This window comes from Xenopus tropicalis, chromosome 3 (genome assembly GCF_000004195.4).
Source record: "Xenopus tropicalis strain Nigerian chromosome 3, UCB_Xtro_10.0, whole genome shotgun sequence".
Taxonomy (NCBI): domain Eukaryota; kingdom Metazoa; phylum Chordata; class Amphibia; order Anura; family Pipidae; genus Xenopus; species Xenopus tropicalis.
Window position 1 is genome coordinate 104,264,831 of NC_030679.2, and position 19,516 is coordinate 104,284,346.

The 19,516-nt window shown below is 37.1% G+C and overlaps 2 protein-coding genes across 5 annotated transcripts in view; one reads left to right on the forward strand and one right to left on the reverse strand.

Annotated features, from left to right (window-relative positions):
* The window catches only part of fam227b (family with sequence similarity 227 member B), a 133,696-nt gene that overhangs the window by 49,607 nt on the left and 64,573 nt on the right, over window positions 1–19,516 (reverse strand). The window lies entirely within an intron of this gene.
* fgf7 (fibroblast growth factor 7) overlaps window positions 16,487–19,516 on the forward strand; it is a 34,673-nt gene continuing 31,643 nt past the window's right edge. Inside the window, exons 1-2 of one of the 2 annotated variants that reach the window (XM_012958944.3) lie at window positions 16,487–16,741; window positions 17,307–17,854. In XM_012958944.3, the coding sequence (XP_012814398.1) occupies window positions 17,569–17,854 (286 nt within the window). In that variant the 5' untranslated portion in view covers window positions 16,487–16,741; window positions 17,307–17,568. Of the gene's footprint in view, window positions 16,742–17,282; window positions 17,855–19,516 lie in introns of both variants that reach the window. The other variant, NM_001011366.1, reaches the window with a different exon arrangement.

Sequence of the window (19,516 nt, forward strand, 5' to 3'; positions counted from 1 at the left end):
AATGTCATCTTTTTTATTGACTGGTGTTGAAAAATATATTTATATTTTTCTAAAAAGATGTATCCACTTTTTTAAGTTGCCTAACTTTAAGTTGCCATTTTTAAAACTTTTACATTTTTTTACATTTACATTTTCAAACTTTCAGGAAGAAACTGCCAAATAATTTTGCTTCACTGCAGAAAGTTCTAAAACCCCATGCAAACCAAAGTATGCTACGTTTATAGGTACCATGAAGATATTATGGATCAAATGAATGCTGGAAAATTATGAGTATTACTGACTAGAATTAGTAAAATACTAAAACCCCTGCTAAACAGCTGGCACTGTATTCATAAGACTGTATACTGCACGCATAAGAAAAAGATCAATAGGTAGAAAGAGACAATCCTGAGTTAAGGTCCCCATACACGAGCCGATTATAGCTGCCGATATCGGTCCCTTGGACTGATTCGGCAGCTAATCGGCCCGTGTATGGGCAGAACCGAGCAGCCTGGCTGACCGATATCTGGCCTGAAATTGGCCAGATATCGATCGACCAGGTTAGAAAATCCAGTCGGATCGGGGACCGCATAGGCTCGTTGATGTGGTCCCCGAACAGACTGCCCCATGGCCGCAAATGTAATCCGATCATTTGGCCCCAGGGCCAAACGATCAGATTATTTTTTTATAAGCTACTTGCTACCCGATATCGCCCACCCGTAGGTGGGGATATCGGGTGAAGATCCGCTCGCTTGGCGATAGTGTATGGGCACCTTAACACTTACACCCACTGCATGCTTCTGGTATAAGGACAGAACACAATGGATCTGTTTATTGCACTTCGAGAGTAGAAGAAAGAGAGGCTAGTTACAGAGATCTAGACCTACAGGGCCATGCTGTTCTAGGACCAGCTGAAACATTAGTCTATATAGATATCCACACACACAGGCAATGCCCAACTTCTTGTTAGTGATTTTAATCCTTATTACATATGAACACATAACACATATGACACATTTTTAATACTTAATTTTTTAACTACACCTTTTTGTGTTTTCTGCACTTTAAATTCCCAATCCTACATGAAAGAAGCAGCCATACCGTATGATACCATTAAATCTCCCTGAGCCTGATCACTGAACGACTGCCTGTCCACATTTCATCCATCACTTTTCAACGCCATTCTTCCTCATCATTCATCATTTGTGACAAAGCGGAACAGGTTTATTTATGCCATCTGCTTGATGAACTTACTAATTATGAACATTGTGGTCTGACCTCTCTTGTTCTTAATGAGACTTCGCTGTTTGAATGCCTTTTGGCAAGTCAGTCATAGCATGAATTAATTTTTAATGTTTTTATAATTTAAACCTTTAAGTTTTCCACACAAAGTTATTCATTTATAGTGGTTTATATATTTACTTCACTCTTTTCTGCAGTGGTAAAATAGAATTTATCTTCTGGTGTTTGATATGGGCAGATTAGGGTCTTAAATAAGCAGTACAGGAAACTGCTCACCTTGATTCATTTGTTTGAAAAAACTACATTTTGGTTTTGAAAATAAATGGTCTACTAAAGGTTTTGTTTACTGAATATCAGGCACATTAAGGTATCAATATGTAATAAAGACACTGAAGTAGAGACAAAGACTTAGCAAAGATTTAATTGGGGATACATTTATTTGGCTTCCAGTTTATGAACTCTTTTACATGACTGACTCAATCCACCAAAGAGACAGACAGCTATATGCCAATAATATATGAGGAATGGTGCTGTTGTGCAAATTCTGCAGAGTAACCATTTCCACTGGATGGACTGGGCATGTCTACCATGTTAGAATCCACAGATAATGACTCACAAATGCTGACCTATCTGTAACTCAATGCTTAACTTAATGTAAAGCTCCAAGGGAACGCAAAAGCAAAACTGAAAATTGTGTACAGCCAAAGGTCTAAACACTGTAAATTTTAAGAACATATCTGTAACTTGAGAATCTGAAAATAAGAGCTGTGAATAACATTTGAGGGGTCATTTGCAAAGCACAATGTAGAGGGCAGGGGGCAAAATGCAAACAACAAGGATATGCTGTCCTGGCCCTAACTTGCTTGTAATCCGACCCAAGGTGCAGAGTGGCACAGTTATGCACAGTTATGGTGAAAGTGCACACTGAAAGCAATAAGAAATGTCAAAATCTGCAAACTATTGTCTGTTATCTGCTATGCAAAGTGAGCAAGACAGTAGTACTGGACACAGCATAACTACAAAGTAGCTGCCTTCTCAGAACATCATTCGATTTTTGAAAGCAAATGCAAAGTCTTTATAAGTGGACCTAAAGTATATGCTGAAAGTATAACAGCAAGTACCATACAAAATGAATAATTCGCTGATTTAAAATACTTATATCTGCAAATGTCCTAAAGATACATATGTTCAGATTTAGTAAAAAGTATTTATTATTTTTGCCAATTTTATATCTTACTATCAATTTACAAAGAAAAGCAAAATGCTTTGGGGAGTGTAAAAATATTTACAATGAACACCTTTAGGAAAGTCACAAATTTTAATCTTTATTGATTTTAGTAAGAGTTACAACTAATGAGATGATGGGAAAAACACACAGAACTTGTTCAAATGAACAGTATCATTAAACATACAATAGTATAGCTAAATACACAATAACATATTTTACATAAAAAAGTAAAGGGGAATGGGAATGGTGGGGTGGTAACTGGTGGGAATGGGAAGAGTAAGAAAAAAAGGATGGGGAGAGGTTGTTAGATATCAGGCCAGACAATGATAGTGAAATATTGTAAAAAGTAGTTACTAAACCTGCCCCAGGGAATAATAAGAATAGAATGAACACATAAATGAACTAATCAACATAACTAAATAAAGAGATGGTCATTACCAGCAGGAAGTTTTACCTGAAGAACTGGAAATGTTAAAAACAATCTAACCAGATTTTTTCAACAAGAGGGCATTTAAGTTGTCCAAAGGCTACAGTTCCAGGATTCCCTGCTTGGAAACAGATGTGCTAATCAGCATTTTAGCTACTGTGACTGCTGCCTGTGGTGGTTTAAATATAAGATACCTATCCATGCATTAAGATGCTGCCTGTGTTGAATAGTGTTCAAGCTTAACAACACCAATAAAAACATATAAGAACTATAAATGAAACAAGAAACTAAACATAAATAATAGACCCCTCTACTACTCCCATTGCTGAAATGTATAAACAACAAGTGCAAATCACACGAACCGTATAAATAAACTCCCAATATTATCTGCCAGTCAAAAAAGAATAGCTATTACATGTGTTAGTAAAGAGTTCAAAAGACATCAGAGGACATTGCAATGGTAAGCCCTATATGCTGGAATGTAGGACAGCAGGGAATTTCAAATGTGGTATAAGGTTTTTAGTTTCTCCCCATACTGATAAGAAGATAACTCAGGTTTGTCCACTGTTAGCAATTAAGCATCTAAAGAGCATCATTTTGTATCACTTAGAGCTAGTTTTTATGAAACTAGCAAATCAGCCCTTGTGTTGTGTTACACAGTACGTCTAGTATTCCTGTATGCAAATAATCCATCAGGGACATTTAACCAGTTTATTCTGCAACTGTTTATAGTGGTGCTTTACACAGTACTGGAGTGCATTTGTGCTTTATGATATCTTATTAGTATTGCCTTTCTATACATGTTTTTGACAGTTCAATGAGTTTCATAATTGCTAAGGTACTTAGTAGTTAATGATAGCATAAATATATAAGTATCACTGGTCTGTTATATTTTATCACAGTCTGTTATAATCTGTCCCAATTTCTCTTCACTCTTTTGTGGGATATATGTGACCAACACCTTTGTTAGTAGAGGGGTCTACTAGGGCTGGTTCCATTTTAGTCAAAACTCTAGTTTGTGCCAGGGCAGCTGTATCATTTCTAAAAAATGATATGTACCAAAAAGACACTTTTCTGCTTCAGCTCTGTCTATTACATAATATATATTGGGGGAATTCACTCAAATGGCAATAGAGACATCAGCGCCCATGGTAACTTCAATCAGGTATTTGCCAGCACTTTATTCACAGCAGGGATTTTCCATTAAACAAGCCCTTTTCATTTACCATATGCAAACAAACAAATTCAAAGTAGCCCAGTCCACTGGCAGTCTGTATACCTTAGAAATATGCTCTTTATATAGTACCTCAGCAACTATTAGTCTTTTCCTTTATTTTCAACTAATTCTTTTAGATTGTATCTTTTTTATTCTTTGACCAAGGTCAATATATTCACATTCTCACAGTCTCATTTAAAAAGGAAAGTTTAAGAGTAACTTTAAAAAGAATTACTTTAATGAATAAATATTAGTTGTCCACCCTAAATACTAATTAATTAAGTAAATGTAATGATTTGTTTCTGCTACAAAAATATGTTTTGTAAGGAGACTGGTATGGAAAATAATCAATTGTTTCAAATGATTGCTATCAAGATCATGATTTATACATTTGTGTCAGTGTGGACGTGCAACCGATTGAATTGCATGCATCAATCTGGTCCAACAAATAACAGCTTTAATCAAAAGGGTATGTGCCTCAAATAGGCACTGGTTCTCGGGAAGAAGAAGAAAGAAGCTAGAGACATATTGTTTTATTACTTGTGTTTGTTTTTTTTTGAGATCATAGTCATTTTAATTAAATTTATTGTTTCACGAGATTTTTAGATGAACCATTTATATTTCCTAACTTTATGCTACGTGTTTACAGATACATCAGAAAATAGTAAACATCACAGACATCTGCCCACAGTCTGTCATTTACTTCTTTATTTTACAAGTTTAAAGAACTAATTTTTAGTCTTGATCATGTAACTTTTACTTTAACAGTTACTTTCTTCTTCCCATTAACATACAAAAATGTCTGTTCTAAAATATTGTGGTTTGAACAGATGTAAACTGAAGCTAAACAGTATGACATAGTATGAGTACTCACTAAAATTTTCATATTTCTTATATTTATTTTACTTCGAGTTCAGCTGGTACAATATGTGTTTTATTAGTAATGCCTAGATACTTATAACTAGGAAGTAAATTACACAGTTTTGAAAAGCAATATTGAGAACAACAGAAGAGACAAAATAGTTCCTTCTGACCTTATAGGCAACTGGGAAACGTTCTATTACATATCATATAATATAAACAGCATACTGTATAACACAGAACATTACATTTCTATACTCCCGGGAAGGGAGTATGATATTCGGAGCAGCCACACTGCATACCAAAAAGAAACAGAAGTAAATGCACACAGAAAAAAAATTGCTGTGCAATAATTTTTTCTACCAAAAACATCAGATTTTATTATTAACATGAACTGTTTTGGAAGATTTGATTGTGAGGAGAGTGGCAATGGCCAGGGAAGGGAAGATAATTACTGTATATTGCCTGAGTTATTTGTACCTGCTTGGTTTTTTATTTATTTTTTCCAAAGAGCCTTATGAGATATACAGCAGCGAAGGAATGGTTAAAAAAAAGTATGCTCTAAAGCAAATAAGCCATTGGGGGAGATAAAATCTGAACTGGGGATCCCTTCAAGAGCGCAGAAGTTATTTGTTTATAGCCCATTATGAGCCCTGCTATGTGCAGTTGGTGCACTGCTTTGGAAGGCAGCTCCATGCCACATACGTACTGCAGTACACAGTTTAACCAATAAAACAGCATAGTATTAAACACATTTTAAACAGGAATGTGTAATAAAATAGGGTATATTTCTATTTAAATTCTGAGTTCATGACAGTACCCAGCACAACTGTGGCACTGTATACACCTACAGTAGTGTATAATTTACAGATATTAAATAGTGAATGTAAGGGGACGAAATTGTGGTATAAACGAAAATGAAGCATAAAATCCAGAGGAAAAGCACCCATGGAAATATACTGAAATTGATGGAACTGTAAAAAAAAAATGTAGGAAAATGTAAAATCCAGGGACATAAATTCATGGTTCAACTGTTGTTGCCAAAAAAAGGAGAACAATTCAAGTTTATAAAACTAACATATTACTGGTCATCAAGTCCTACAAAAACAAATAACGAAACAAAGTTAACCCTGATTGGTTCTGATTAATAATTCTTTTCTGGCACCATTACAGGACACTGCAAAAAAACAGTGAATCTTGGCTGATTAGTGTTAATTATGCCCCAGTGTTTGTTTTCACTGGACTTGATGGCCTGTTCTGTTAGCCATCTTTTGAGTGTCGGCTACACTCTACATGCCCTGCTTGCCCAGGGCTGCTGTTGAGTAACTCAGCTTAAAGGTCATTAGAAGTCATCATAATATTACAAGAAAGTGAAATTTACCCTATTATAGAAGCTGATGCTACAGGGCTAACTATTGGACTAGTTTCTATGCTGCTATGTAAAGTGAATCTAATGAATTACTATTCAGCCTTGCTAGATAATGATTTTTTTTTTTTTTTTTTTGAAAGGTATATTTTATTGCTTTTCATACAAACAAAAACATAAAATAACACATTTAACATTACAGTAAAGAGAATATGCTAGTCTTTCTTTTCAGGTCTGTCTTTAAGGTTTGTTACAAACATCAAGGGTGAAAGTGTAATAATACAAAGTTTAAGGATGGATCTGGCGGCAGTTACATAATATTGGGTTCATCAACCTACTGAGCTAAGTGCTCAGGATGTGGTAGAGAGAAGTGGGGAGACGCCGGGGATTTTACCATGTGAATGGGAATAGAGTGCTTCAGTTTCCCTCCAGATCACACCAAGGGCAGATAATGAATTTTACATGATATACAGTATATACTATACATTGCTGTTCTGTCCCTAAGTTCAGGTAACTGACAGCACACAGAGCATAAGTTGTGAATCAGCAGATAGGAAAATTAACTTAAACTTAAATTACCTTATTGTTTGTTAAACATTAGTTCTCCTATAAAATTAGAAGGGTTCATGTGGCAGTCCAATGACTTTAATATGGTCCAAGGGTAATTATCTAATACTGTATGTAGCATGCAGGACTGCACAATGCCAGTGGCTATAGCAAATGACAAAATCTCAGTTGTTTATCACTCCAGGAATCAATATAATATCTTCTCAAATACATAATTTATACTACTGGAAATTTTGAAATGAGGGCTGTTGATTTCATAGCTGGGGTTTAAGTTTATGCAAGGTTTTGCTAAACAGCAAAGTATGTGGAGGCTAAAAACCTTACAACAATTGCAAATATGCAGTTACATTTACCTTAGTTATAAGTAAATGTAGGTAGGTGGAGATTGATTAGCTACACCTGAACAGACTGTAGAAAGAGAGCCCCTGGGACACCAGAGGAGCTTGCTCCTGTATATAGCTGCTTTGTAACTGGGTGCTCTTTTTTACTGGGGGTCTTTAAATGGAGTTCAAAATACTGGAGTTTAAAATATGAGTGTGAAAGAATGAGTTAAAGAATGAAAGTTTGTCAGTAAGATTGTGCTAGTAAGAGTAAAGGTCTGCCATATGTATGCAGATTTTTAACAGGCATTCCAGTGATATCCTCTGTGTTAGCATTGAGCGAATTGCCACTTTCAAATCTTAAGTTAGAGATCTAGAGCCACTAATTGCAACACTGAGGTTGACTGACAATCTTTAGAGGAGTCTCTCAGTTGAGTAAGAAAAACTTATTATGTAAAAGGAAAAGAGAGGCTGATCTAGGGTTTGTGAATTGGTGGTTCTAGATAGGGATGATCTTTCTAAAAGCTGGGAAACCATCATCTAGTAGAAGCTGAGAGAAGAGGAAGGCTAGGCCTAGATAGATTGTAGTTATAGGATTGGAAAGGGGAAATGTCCTATCTGGATCACTATAACCAGTCTGCTGTCTCCATGGTGTCAGGGTTACATAGTTACATAGTTAAGTTGGGTTGAAAAAAGACCAAAGTCAATCAAGTTCAACAATTCCACGCAAACCCCAATGCACACACATAGACCCATACTAACCTATTTGTACACTCATCCCAAGAAGGGCAAAACCGGTCTGTAGTTGGGAATATGATCAGCTATTATCCTGGCTTTTGCATTGAAAACCCAGTGGGTAAGCGTTAGTCTATAGGATAAGCCCATGTAAATGAGACTTTTCTAAGAGCCTTAAGGAATTTCTTCCCAGAATCCTGTTATGACTTAAAGGCATTGCAGAATCTGCCATCACAACTTCACTCAGAAGGGCATTCCACAACTTCACTCCTCTCACAGTAAAAAAAAAAAAAACACCTAGGCTGCTTCAAACAAAAGTTCTGTATCTCTAATCTAAAGGGGTGGGGTCTGGTGCACTGATCTTTTTTATGGGAAAAAAGAACACCCAATATCTGTCTATAATCTCCTCTAATGTACTTGTACACAGTAATCATGTCATCTCGCAAGCACCTTTTTTCCAGAGAAAACAACCCAAATCTTAACAGTCTAACCTCATAGTTTAAATCTTCCATCCCCTTTACTAGATTAGTTGCACATCTCTGCACTCTCTCCAGCTCATTAATATCCTTCTTAAGGACTAGAGCCCAAAACTACACTGCTTACTCAAGGTGAGGCCTTACCAAAGACCTAAAAAGGCAAATTAAGTTTTCATCCCTTGAATGAATGAATGAATGAATGCATTTGAACACATTTGAATTAGACAACTTGCCATCTAAAAAAGTCCCCAGATCCTTCTTAAGGATATCCCACAACACACAGGGTTGGACTGGGGGGTGAAGGGCCCACCGGTGTCCCGGTGGCCCAGTCCGACCCTGACAACACACTGCCAGTGTGTAACTCACATTTATATTATTTCTACCAAAGTGTATAACCACTAACAACACCGGTCCATTTAGAAAATGTTCCAACTACTACTAATTTCTGTTATCTATTCTTTAGATCTAGGATCTAAAGTTAAAGAAAAGTCTTCTAATGTAATTTCTTTAAAAACTTTACCTGTGCCATGTGCAACTTTAATAAGATGGCAGGAGCTTGATGTATGAAAGAAGGGTTTGGGTGCCTAGAGCACTGGCAAATTGGTTTTACGCCACAGAAGCTGATGCCACAGGGTTGATTATTGCATTCTAATGCAGATTTCACTAGTTTGTGAGCTTCCATATAATAAGTAAATTTGTTACTAAGAAGCCTAGTCATTTGACTATAATATTCTATATATAGTATATATAGTATCTATATAGTACTTTATTTTGTGAGTTGGTCCCTAAGCTTAGGTACAGTAACTGACATCAGCACAGAGGCTATGTTGTGAATCAGCAGAAAAAAGATCGGGAGATACTGGGGACCTCTTTGGATTCACAGATCTTAACTTCTAAAAAGCTGTGGTTGTCTTGAAAGGTAATGTAGAGTACAGATTTGTACAGATTTGTTTGGGCATTTTGGCTGATTTCCTGTTTACTTATTTTAACCTACATGGCTGAATAAAAGAGTTAGGGTCGAGGTAGGTAATAAAAAATGTGCTTTTAAAGCATTCAAGTTAGCTGGGACAGCGGAAACTTTCATCAGGTACAAGGAAGCAAATAAAGCATGCAAAAAAGCTATCAGGCAAGCTAAAATAGAGATGGAAAGGGATATTGCAGCTAGGAGTAAAAAGAATCCAAAATTATTTTTTAATTATGTGACTAGTAAAAAAATGAAGCAAGAAGGGGTGGGAACTTTATTATCACGGGGGGGTACGTTGGTTGATGAGAACGGGGAAAAAGCAGAAATTTTGAACTCTTATTTTTCATCTGTCTATACATCTGAAGAGCCACCTAATGAAGGCTTCCTTTTTAATATACCCAGTGCTAGTAATTTAGCTACTGATGCGTGGGTCACTCAGGAGGAAATTCAAAAGAGACTTGAACATGTAAAGGTAAACAAAGGTCCAGGACCGGATGGGATTCATCCCAGGGTATTAAATGAGCTGAGCGCTGTGATTGCCAAGCCTCTTCACATAATTTTTCAGGATTCGTTGAGCATGGTGCCGAGAGACTGGCGAATTGCTAATGTGGTGCCATTATTTAAAAAGGGATCTCGTTCTCAGCCTGAAAACTATAGGCCTGTTAGTCTGACATCAGTAGTAGGAAAGCTTCTGGAAGGGGTAATAAGCAGGCCCGGATTTGTGGAGAGGCCACAAAGGCCCGGGCCTAGGGCGGCAGAAGTTTAGGGGCGGCATGCCGCCCCGCCGCAAGAACATTTTTTAATTTTGCTCCCATACGGAGCAGTCGGGACCTCTCCCCACTGCTCCGTATGGGAGTTAAAAAGAGCGTTCGCGCATGCGCAATGGGGAGCTGGCGCTTTGCGCATGCGCATGGGGGACTCCCACAGGGGTGGCCTCGGGGCGCACCGGAGAGAAATCCGGCCCTGGTAATAAGGGATAGGATAGTTGAATACATTGCAGTTCACAATACTATTAGTTTGTGCCAGCATGGTTTTATGCGTAACAGATCTTGCCAGACTAATTTAGTTGCCTTTTATGAGGAGGTGAGCAGGAACCTTGATGCTGGAATGGCAGTTGATGTCATCTACTTAGATTTTGCTAAAGCGTTTGATACAGTACCTCACAGAAGGTTAATGATCAAATTGAGGAATATTGGCCTAGAACATAATATTTGTAATTGGATAGAGAACTGGCTGAAGGATAGAGTACAAAGAGTGGTGGTAAATGGAACATTTTCTAATCGGGCCAGTGTGGTTAGTGGAGTACCGCAGGGGTCAGTCCTTGGTCCTTTGCTTTTTAACTTATTTATTAATGACCTGGAGGAGGGCATAGAGAGTACTGTTTCTATTTTTGCTGATGACACTAAATTGTGCAAAACTATAAGTTCCATGCAGGATGCTGCCACTTTGCAGAGCGATTTGACAAAATTGGAAAACTGGGCAGCAAACTGGAAAATGAGGTTCAATGTTGACAAGTGCAAAGTTATGCACTTTGGTAGAAATAATATAAACGCGAACTATCTACTGAATGGTAGTGTGTTGGGGGCATCCTTAATGGAGAAGGATCTAGGGGTTTTTGTAGATCAATACTACAGCAAAGTGCTGTCTTGTATAAAAAAGGGCATTGACTCAAGGGATGAGAACATATTTTTGCCTCTTTATAGGTCCCTGGTAAGGCCTCACCTTGAGTATGCAGTGCAGTTTTGGGCTCCAGTCCTTAAGAAGGATATTAATGAGCTGGAGAGAGTGCAGAGACGTGCAACTAAACTGGTAAAGGGGATGGAAGATTTAAGCTATGAGGTTAGACTGTCGAGGTTGGGGTTGTTTTCTCTGGAAAAGAGGCGCTTGCGAGGGGACATGATTACTCTGTACAAGTACATTAGAGGGGATTATAGGCAGTTGGGGGATGTTCTTTTTTCCCATAAAAACAATCAACGCACCAGAGGTCACCCCTATAGATTAGAGGAACAGAGCTTCCATTCGAAGCAGCGTAGGTGGTTTTTCACGGTGAGGGCAGTGAGGCTGTGGAATGCCCTTCCTAGTGATGTGGTAATGGCAGACTCTGTTAATGCCTTTAAGAGGGGCCTGGATGAGTTTTTGAACAAGCATAATATCCAAGGCTATTGTGATACTAATATCTACAGTTAGAATTACTGGTTGTATATATAGTTTATGTATGTGAGTGTATAGATTGGTTAGTATAGGTTGTGTGCTGGGTTTACTCGGATGGGTTGAACTTGATGGACAATGGTCTTTTTTCAACCCTATGTAACTATGTAACTATGGCGGTTAAAATAAGAAGATCAGTGTTTTTGTTTCTTTTGATCTCCATTTAGATCCACTTGTTCAGATCATTTGCTGAACAAGGGGATCAGTTCTTTTTAATATAGCAGAAGACATAAACAGGTCTGGCAGTGGGGATTAAGTTAGACTGAAGCAACAGCTCCTCTCAGATAAAGATTCTGTAAGTAGTTCAACACAAAACTATTCAATGTAAGTCAGAGTGCAACTACTGCTTCTCTGTAGGGAAACTGCATCCCACAGAAATGTGTGCAATGTAACTGGACTAAACGTATTAAACTTACCTCCAAATTGTTATAGTGTGCAGAATAAAAAAGAGCAAAAAACAGAGAATGTCCAAGAAATATGTTGGATGAAAGACCGGGAAAAGAGGATAGAAAAGATAAAACAGCTAGGATGATAGGTTGGCACCATGTTACTTAAGAATGGATTTTGGAGGAAATAAGGAACACAATCCAAACTGTTACAGCTTTGGAAACAAAATAATGTTAATAATAAAACAATTAGATAAGTATAAAAAAGATCAATCAAATGAAACATTTGACCCTTTACATTTCAGCTCCAGGATCATTAACTATAATCAGTCCTAGATGATGTTACAAGTGAAAGGTAGAAATTAACTTGTAGGAATAAAATAAAACTGTTGGCATATTTTACGTGATAACTCATATATCTGAATTAGGGGACAGGTATTTCTTTTTTAGCTGACCATAACTAAAATGGAAAATGTGTGTTTTAAATTGCCCCACTCCTTAATTTTAGTGTTTACTCTTGTATCCAATATTGACTGAAGTTTTCCTGTCACTGTGAAAATACATGATAATGTCATGGAAATGCAATTACCAATCCAGGACAATAAAACTTAAGACTAATCACAGGCATCTTTCAGATCAACATTTTAGACAGGTAAAAAGCTCCAATGGTTGCCTCATATGTCTCTCATTCAGCTGAATGGAAAATGCTGGACAGCAAGGTGTGAGCATCTCTTAGCTTAAAAAATCTCTAGTGAGTGTTTTCAGGCCAAAAGGTACTCACACCTGCACTTCCTGGCATTTCCCAAGCAAGCGAAACAGAAATGTCCCTATAGGTGATTGTCATCTGAAATATGCTTAGCTAAAATGTGTCCCCTGTGCAACAAGCCTTCCATATTAAACAATCCCTTCCTACTGTAACCAATATAAGCAGGACCAAGCTAAAACCTGAGGCATCGTGCATACCTGCATTTTACATTAGAATGTACATGACATGTAAAGTTAAATTGGACTTTTCAAATCCTCTGACTTCCTTGAATACATGAACAGGTGTATATTCTAAATGGGAGATTAGGGGAGTTTCTTCTATTAACACATCATAACGTTGGTGCAATCAGAAATTCCTTAATTACACAATTCAAATATGTGCCACATTTTTTAACAGAATTGCTTCTTTGAGCTCTCACATTCAATTCAGATGAAATTAATAGACAGTAAGACTAAGCAGTAAGACTGTTATGCAAGAATGCAGAAGGCTATAAACTAAAACAGGATAGGCAACCTTTAGAACTCAGGAACTTCAATTCCCAGCATTCTCCTAGAACCTTAATTAATATTATTTTTTTTATTTTAAAAACAATATAGAATTTAATTGGTTATATTTAGAAAGTTTCTAATGTTAGTATGAAAATGTTTATATTAAATTTATATTTTTGAGACAGTTCCCCTAATTTGCAATGAATATATTATATACGAAAATATTCCCAAACTTAAAACATTTAGCAATGATTAAAAGTTGTAAAATGAAATCACCAGTGAATGAACTGGAATGGAATAAGGTAATACTTTAATCTGTACATGTAAAGCCTGTTCAGCACTCTGTCTACTGTTTTGGGAAATTACTTGGCATCTTTACAAGACCTAAAATAAACAAACTACCCACACTATAACAAAACTCTTATCTCTTGCTTCTGTCTGTGTCATTTCTAGGAATACAAGAAATCAGTGTGAGAAATATGGAGGCAGGGTGCCAACAGCAGATGCTCTATTACCAAGTGACTAATGACAGTCAAATTAATGTCTATTGTAGAGCTAAATAAGAAAAATAATTACAACTGATTTAATAACGAGCTAGTACAAAACTGTTCTTTAGGGCTCTTACACACAAGCATTTTGTCCTGCATTTCCCTGCTGTGAATCTTTTAAGCATTCCACCACAGCCTTGTATTCCTTAGTGTGTACCCACTTTGGTGCAGGGAAACACCAAATGCAGCTGTAACACAAGGCGTTCAGCGCTTGTATGCACCACAGCTAGTACAAACTAATAGAATAGACTGGGTTGCATTTACTCCTGCATTCCCCTGAGGTGGAACACATGAAAAATCCACCACAGGGGAATTTAGGAAGAAATGCTTGTGTCAGGGCAGACAACCCACCTTTCATTAAATACAAGAATGACCCTCTGACATTATGCACTACTCTCCACTTATTTATATGGGCACATATATATATATATATATATATACAGTGGTGTGAAAAACTATTTGCCCCCTTCCTGATTTCTTATTCTTTTGCATGTTTGTCACACTTAACGGTTTTTGATGAGCAGAAACATTTAACTGTTAGTCAAAGATAACATAATTGAACACAAAATGCAGTTTTTAAATGAAGGTTTACGTTATTAATGGAGAAAAAAAACTCCAAATCTACATGGCCCTGTGTGAAAAAGTGATTGCCCCCCTTGTTAAAAAATAACTTAACTGTGGTTTATCAATTTCAATTTTCAATTTCAATATCAATTTCTGTAGTCACCCCCAGGCCTGATTACTGCCACACCTGTTTCAATCAAGAAATCACTTAAATAGGAGCTACCTGACACAGAGAAGTAGCCCAAAAGCACCTCAAAAGCTAGACATCATGCCAAGATCCAAAGAAATTCAGGAACAAATGAGAACAAAAGTAATTGAGATCTATCAGTCTGGTAAATATGGTTATAAAGCCATTTCTAAAGCCTTGGGACTCCAGCGAACCACAGTGAGAGCCATTATCCACAAATGGCAAAAACATGGAACAGTGGTGAACCTTCCCAGGAGTGGCCGGCCGACCAAAATTACCCCAAGAGCGCAGAGACAACTCATCCGAGAGGCCACAAAATACCCCAGGACAACATCTAAAGAACTGCAGGCCTCACTTGCCTCAATTAAGGTCAGTGTTCACGACTCCACCATAAGAAAGAGACTGGGCAAAAACGGCCTGCATGGCAGATTTCCAAGGCGCAAACCACTTTTAAGCAAAAAGAACATTATGGCTCGTCTCAATTTTGCTAAAAAACATCTCAATGATTGCCAAGACTTTTGGGAAAATACCTTGTGGACCGACGAGACAAAAGTTGAACTTTTTGGAAGGTGCGTGTCCTGTTACATCTGGCGTAAAAGTAACACAGCATTTCAGAAAAAGAACATCATATCAACAGTAAAATATGGTGGTGGTAGTGTGATGGTCTGGGGTTGTTTTGCTGCTTCAGGACCTGGAAGGCTTGCTGTGATAGATGGAACCATGAATTCTACTGTCTACCAAAAAAAGGAGAATGTCCGGCCATCTGTTCATCAACTCAAGCTGAAGCGATCTTGGGTGCTGCAGCAGGACAATGACCAAAAACACACCAGCAAATCCACCTCTGAATGGCTGAAGAAAAACAAAATGAAGACTTTGGAGTGGCCTAGTCAAAGTCCTGACCTGAATCCTATTGAGATGTTGTGGCATGACCTTAAAAAGGCGGTTCATGCTAGAAAACCCTCAAATAAAGCTGAATTACAACAATTCTGCAAAGATGAGTGGGCCAAAATTCCTCCAGAGCACTGTAAAAGACTCGTTGCAAGTTATCGCAAACGTTTGATTGCAGTTTTTGCTGCTAAGGGTGGCCCAACCAGTTATTAGGTTCAGGGGGCAATTACTTTTTCACACAGGGCCATGTAGGTTTGGATTTTTTTTCTCCCTAAATAATAAAAACCCTCATTTAAAAACTGCATTTTGTGTTTACTTGTGTTATCTTTGACTAATAGTTAAATGTGTTTGATGATCAGAAACATTTTGTGTGACAAACATGCAAAAGAATAAGAAATCAGGAAGGGGGCAAATAGTTTTTCACACCACTGTATATATATATATATATATATATATACAGTATATATATATATATATTTATTGACAAAAAGTTTCCTTAAGTGTTTTTTTTATTGATCCAACGTTTCAGTTCCTTACAGGAACTTTCATCAGGGAGACTCCCTGATGAAAGGTCCTGTAAGGAACTGAAATGTTGGATCAATAAAAAAAACACTTAAGGAAACTTTTTGTCAATATTTTTTTTTTTTTGGATTTTGATTTTTTTTTGGATATTTTTGCAGTAGCACCCAGTATTCAATCTCCATTTTGTGATGTGCTACCCTTGCTGGGACTATATATATATATGTGTGTATGTGTGTGTGTGTGTGTGTGTGTGTATACAGTATATATTGGTGTTATCTGCACTACACCTTTAAGCCTAGCAAGGTAATTCACTATTAAAAGGTGATTACTAAATAACAAGGATTAAAAATTAAAGTCTATGCAAAATAATTCCTTTAAAAATAATAGTTTCTGTGAATAGTTTTCTTTACATATATCACAATATATTTCCAAGTGTTCTGTAATGTCACTTCCCAGAGAGTGTTCTCTAGTTTAAAACTGATAGCATAAAACATGTTCATAGCTCCCTCTGATGACCACTTGAAAATCACATCCCATTTTGTCCTTGTTCGTGCATTCAGCTGCTGAGCGGTTAATTGCTTCCAAGTGAGGTCAGCAAAAGGTATTTATCGAAAACCATTGAACAACAACAGGCTCAACACACACAGAAAACCCCTCTTGCGTGTTGATTTATGGAAACAATTAGGATTGTGCTGGAGTTTTTCTGAGTTGAGAAATAGTTTGTCGCTACAGAATCTCATGTTGCAAAGAGCAGGCAGGAGAAATGGAATACGTGTATATTCAGCTGTTATCTGCAGGAACAAGTAAGTTATCTCTACTTTCTCAAACAGTACTGAAGGTTTGCAGTATCAGTCTACTTTTTTTTTTACTTTCTGCATTTTCATAACTAAGATGCCAGTCACATACACATACAGATTTTCATATACTTTCATCACGTCTGTAACTGTTTGCTACATAATGTTAAAGCCTGTTCTGACAGCTCACCTTAGGATGTGTGCTGTTGTGCATGAGGCATGCTTTGAAAAGCAACATCTGTTGCATGAATTTTTCAAAAACGAGAAAAAAAAATCCCATGTAGATATACTATCAGAAAGCATTTGCAATGATGAAAGTCCTTGTTATTCGATTCCATTTGAAAAAAAAAAAAAAAAGAAAGCATTTTTTTTTAGTTTTAATATGCATCTGCATTTTGTCCTATGCTTTTTTCAGAGATACATTTCTAAAAACATACCACACTGGCAGATTTTTTTTTTCTACGACCATATGCATATGGCATCTATCAGACTGTGCGTATATGTTCTTAACTTGTGACAATAAACAATATGAATTATAATTTCGTTACAGTTCTGTTACTTTTGCATCTAACAGCGAGTCCGTGCAGTCCTGAACACTACAACTGCCGATGTCACAATATCCTGATACTCTGAAGGGAACTGTGTTGAGAAACAGTTGAGAAGTCCAGGTTTTATGGCTTACACAGAAGACAAGAATACAAGCCTGGAAGTGTCTTGAGTCAGGAATTTGCATCAACAGCACAGACTTCATTCAGGTCCTGGACCTAGAAACACTAATCCATCTGAGATTTACGTTTCATTATGATGTCCATGAACACCCAGAGCAGTGCACTATAATGCGCAAATGGATGCTAACTTGGATCCTTCCAACTTTGCTCTACAGACCATATCTTCACATAATATTCATTCTGGGCACTGTGTCTCTAGCCTGCAATGACATGACTCCAGAGCAAATGGCTATAAACGTGAATTGCTCCAGCCCAGAAAGACATACCAGAAGTTATGATTATATGGAGGGAGGGGATGTAAGAATAAGGAAACTTTTTTGTCGAACGCAATGGTATCTGTGGATTGATAAAAGAGGCAATGTGAAGGGAACACAGGACCCAAACAACAGCTTCAGTAAGTATTACTCTATTGATCTGTTATATAGGTGTTTGATTTAAAGTTCTTCGAGACCTCATTAATGCCATATGCATTCATAACTATTATTTTGATAGATGAATATAGAAATAGACTGTAAGCTATGAAGGGAAGGGTTTTGCCTCCAACTGGTGGAGGAAACTGAATTCTTGGGATTTAACATATCTCTATAATGCTGCAAGTGACTCTGCAATGTGTTTGTTGCACTTGTTTCTTTTAACATATATTTTATTGGGGGTCTATTCCACAGGAATTTTATAATGTGTCAATGACCCAGTGTGTTAATTTGTTGTTTAGTACATTGCCTCCAGAGATGTGGAGTGGGTAATAAACTCAATAGGAATGCAGTGCTGGGACTGCATGACCAGGATACCTGGGCAGGTGACCCACTGGTGCTGTTCCAGTACCTTCTTTGTAATGCAAAACCCTCAATTGTGACAGGGAGCTAAGTAGCCTGGCAGTCTGCAAGCACATAGCAAAATGGCAGTGAGATAGAGCCAAAAGACACACCAAACAGGTGAGATTTGGTGTATAATATACAGCATATTTTTTAGCAAGGATTGGAGTGAATCTGAAATATTGGGATTAAGTCAAATAAATATGAAATGTAGTCACATTATCAAACAAAAAACCTGAAGTCAAATCGATATCTCTTAAAGAAGTTGTTGGTCAAATGGTTAGCAAAAATTATGCTCAAATGTTATACAACTTGGATTTTCTCTAGTATTTGCCACACTCTTTAGTATCATGTTTCTTAACCTTGGGTCCCCATATATTGCTGGACTACAACTTCCAGCATTCTTCATCATATAATCAAGGGTTAAAGTATTCTGATAGTTGTAGTCCAACAACAATCAGGGGATCCAACTTTAAGAAATGGAGCTTTAGTTGATTGTGTATTTGGCTAAATCCTAAATTCATGGATTCTGGACATCCCTAAATCTGACATCCATTAGCTATGTGGAGTCGTTATTGACAAATGACAAGGGATTAAGTGAAACCACATGTATTCACATATGAACACTGCCAATAGATTTTGGGCTGTAGGCAGGGATGCACTTCAGACCTGTCCTACAGACACTTGATTAGCATTTATACATACAGTCACTAACAACTTGTTTTTCTAACCTTCTTGCACTAGAGACTGACTCAGGATAGACTCAGTTCCTAGTATAATAAATCATGACAAGCTTATCTAGGTTTTAGCAATGCCTCTGACACATTCCCAGATACAAGATTGATTACCAAGCTGCAATGTTTAGGTTTGGATTGTATTATTGTTGAATGGATGTGGAGCTGGTTGGAAGCAAAGATTTCTGATAAACAAACTGATTTAAGAAGCAAGATTGTTGGGTTAAGTAGAGAATTTTATACCTCTGGTGCCTACAAGGAGGTATGGTACTTAGTGTCATTACTGGTTTTGCAGATTGGCTAGAAAGGAAAGCAAAACTTTAGGCAGATGACAAATCTACAATAGTGACATAAATGAGCATTAGTAGAATGATTAATCATTTAAATAAAAGGGGTATGAATGTAGCACTGAAATGAATTATTATGCACTGGATTTATACGCTTCGGAAGACAAAGAAGCTAGGATACTATTATATGAATCCCTAAAGAAAAATGATACATGAAAGTTAT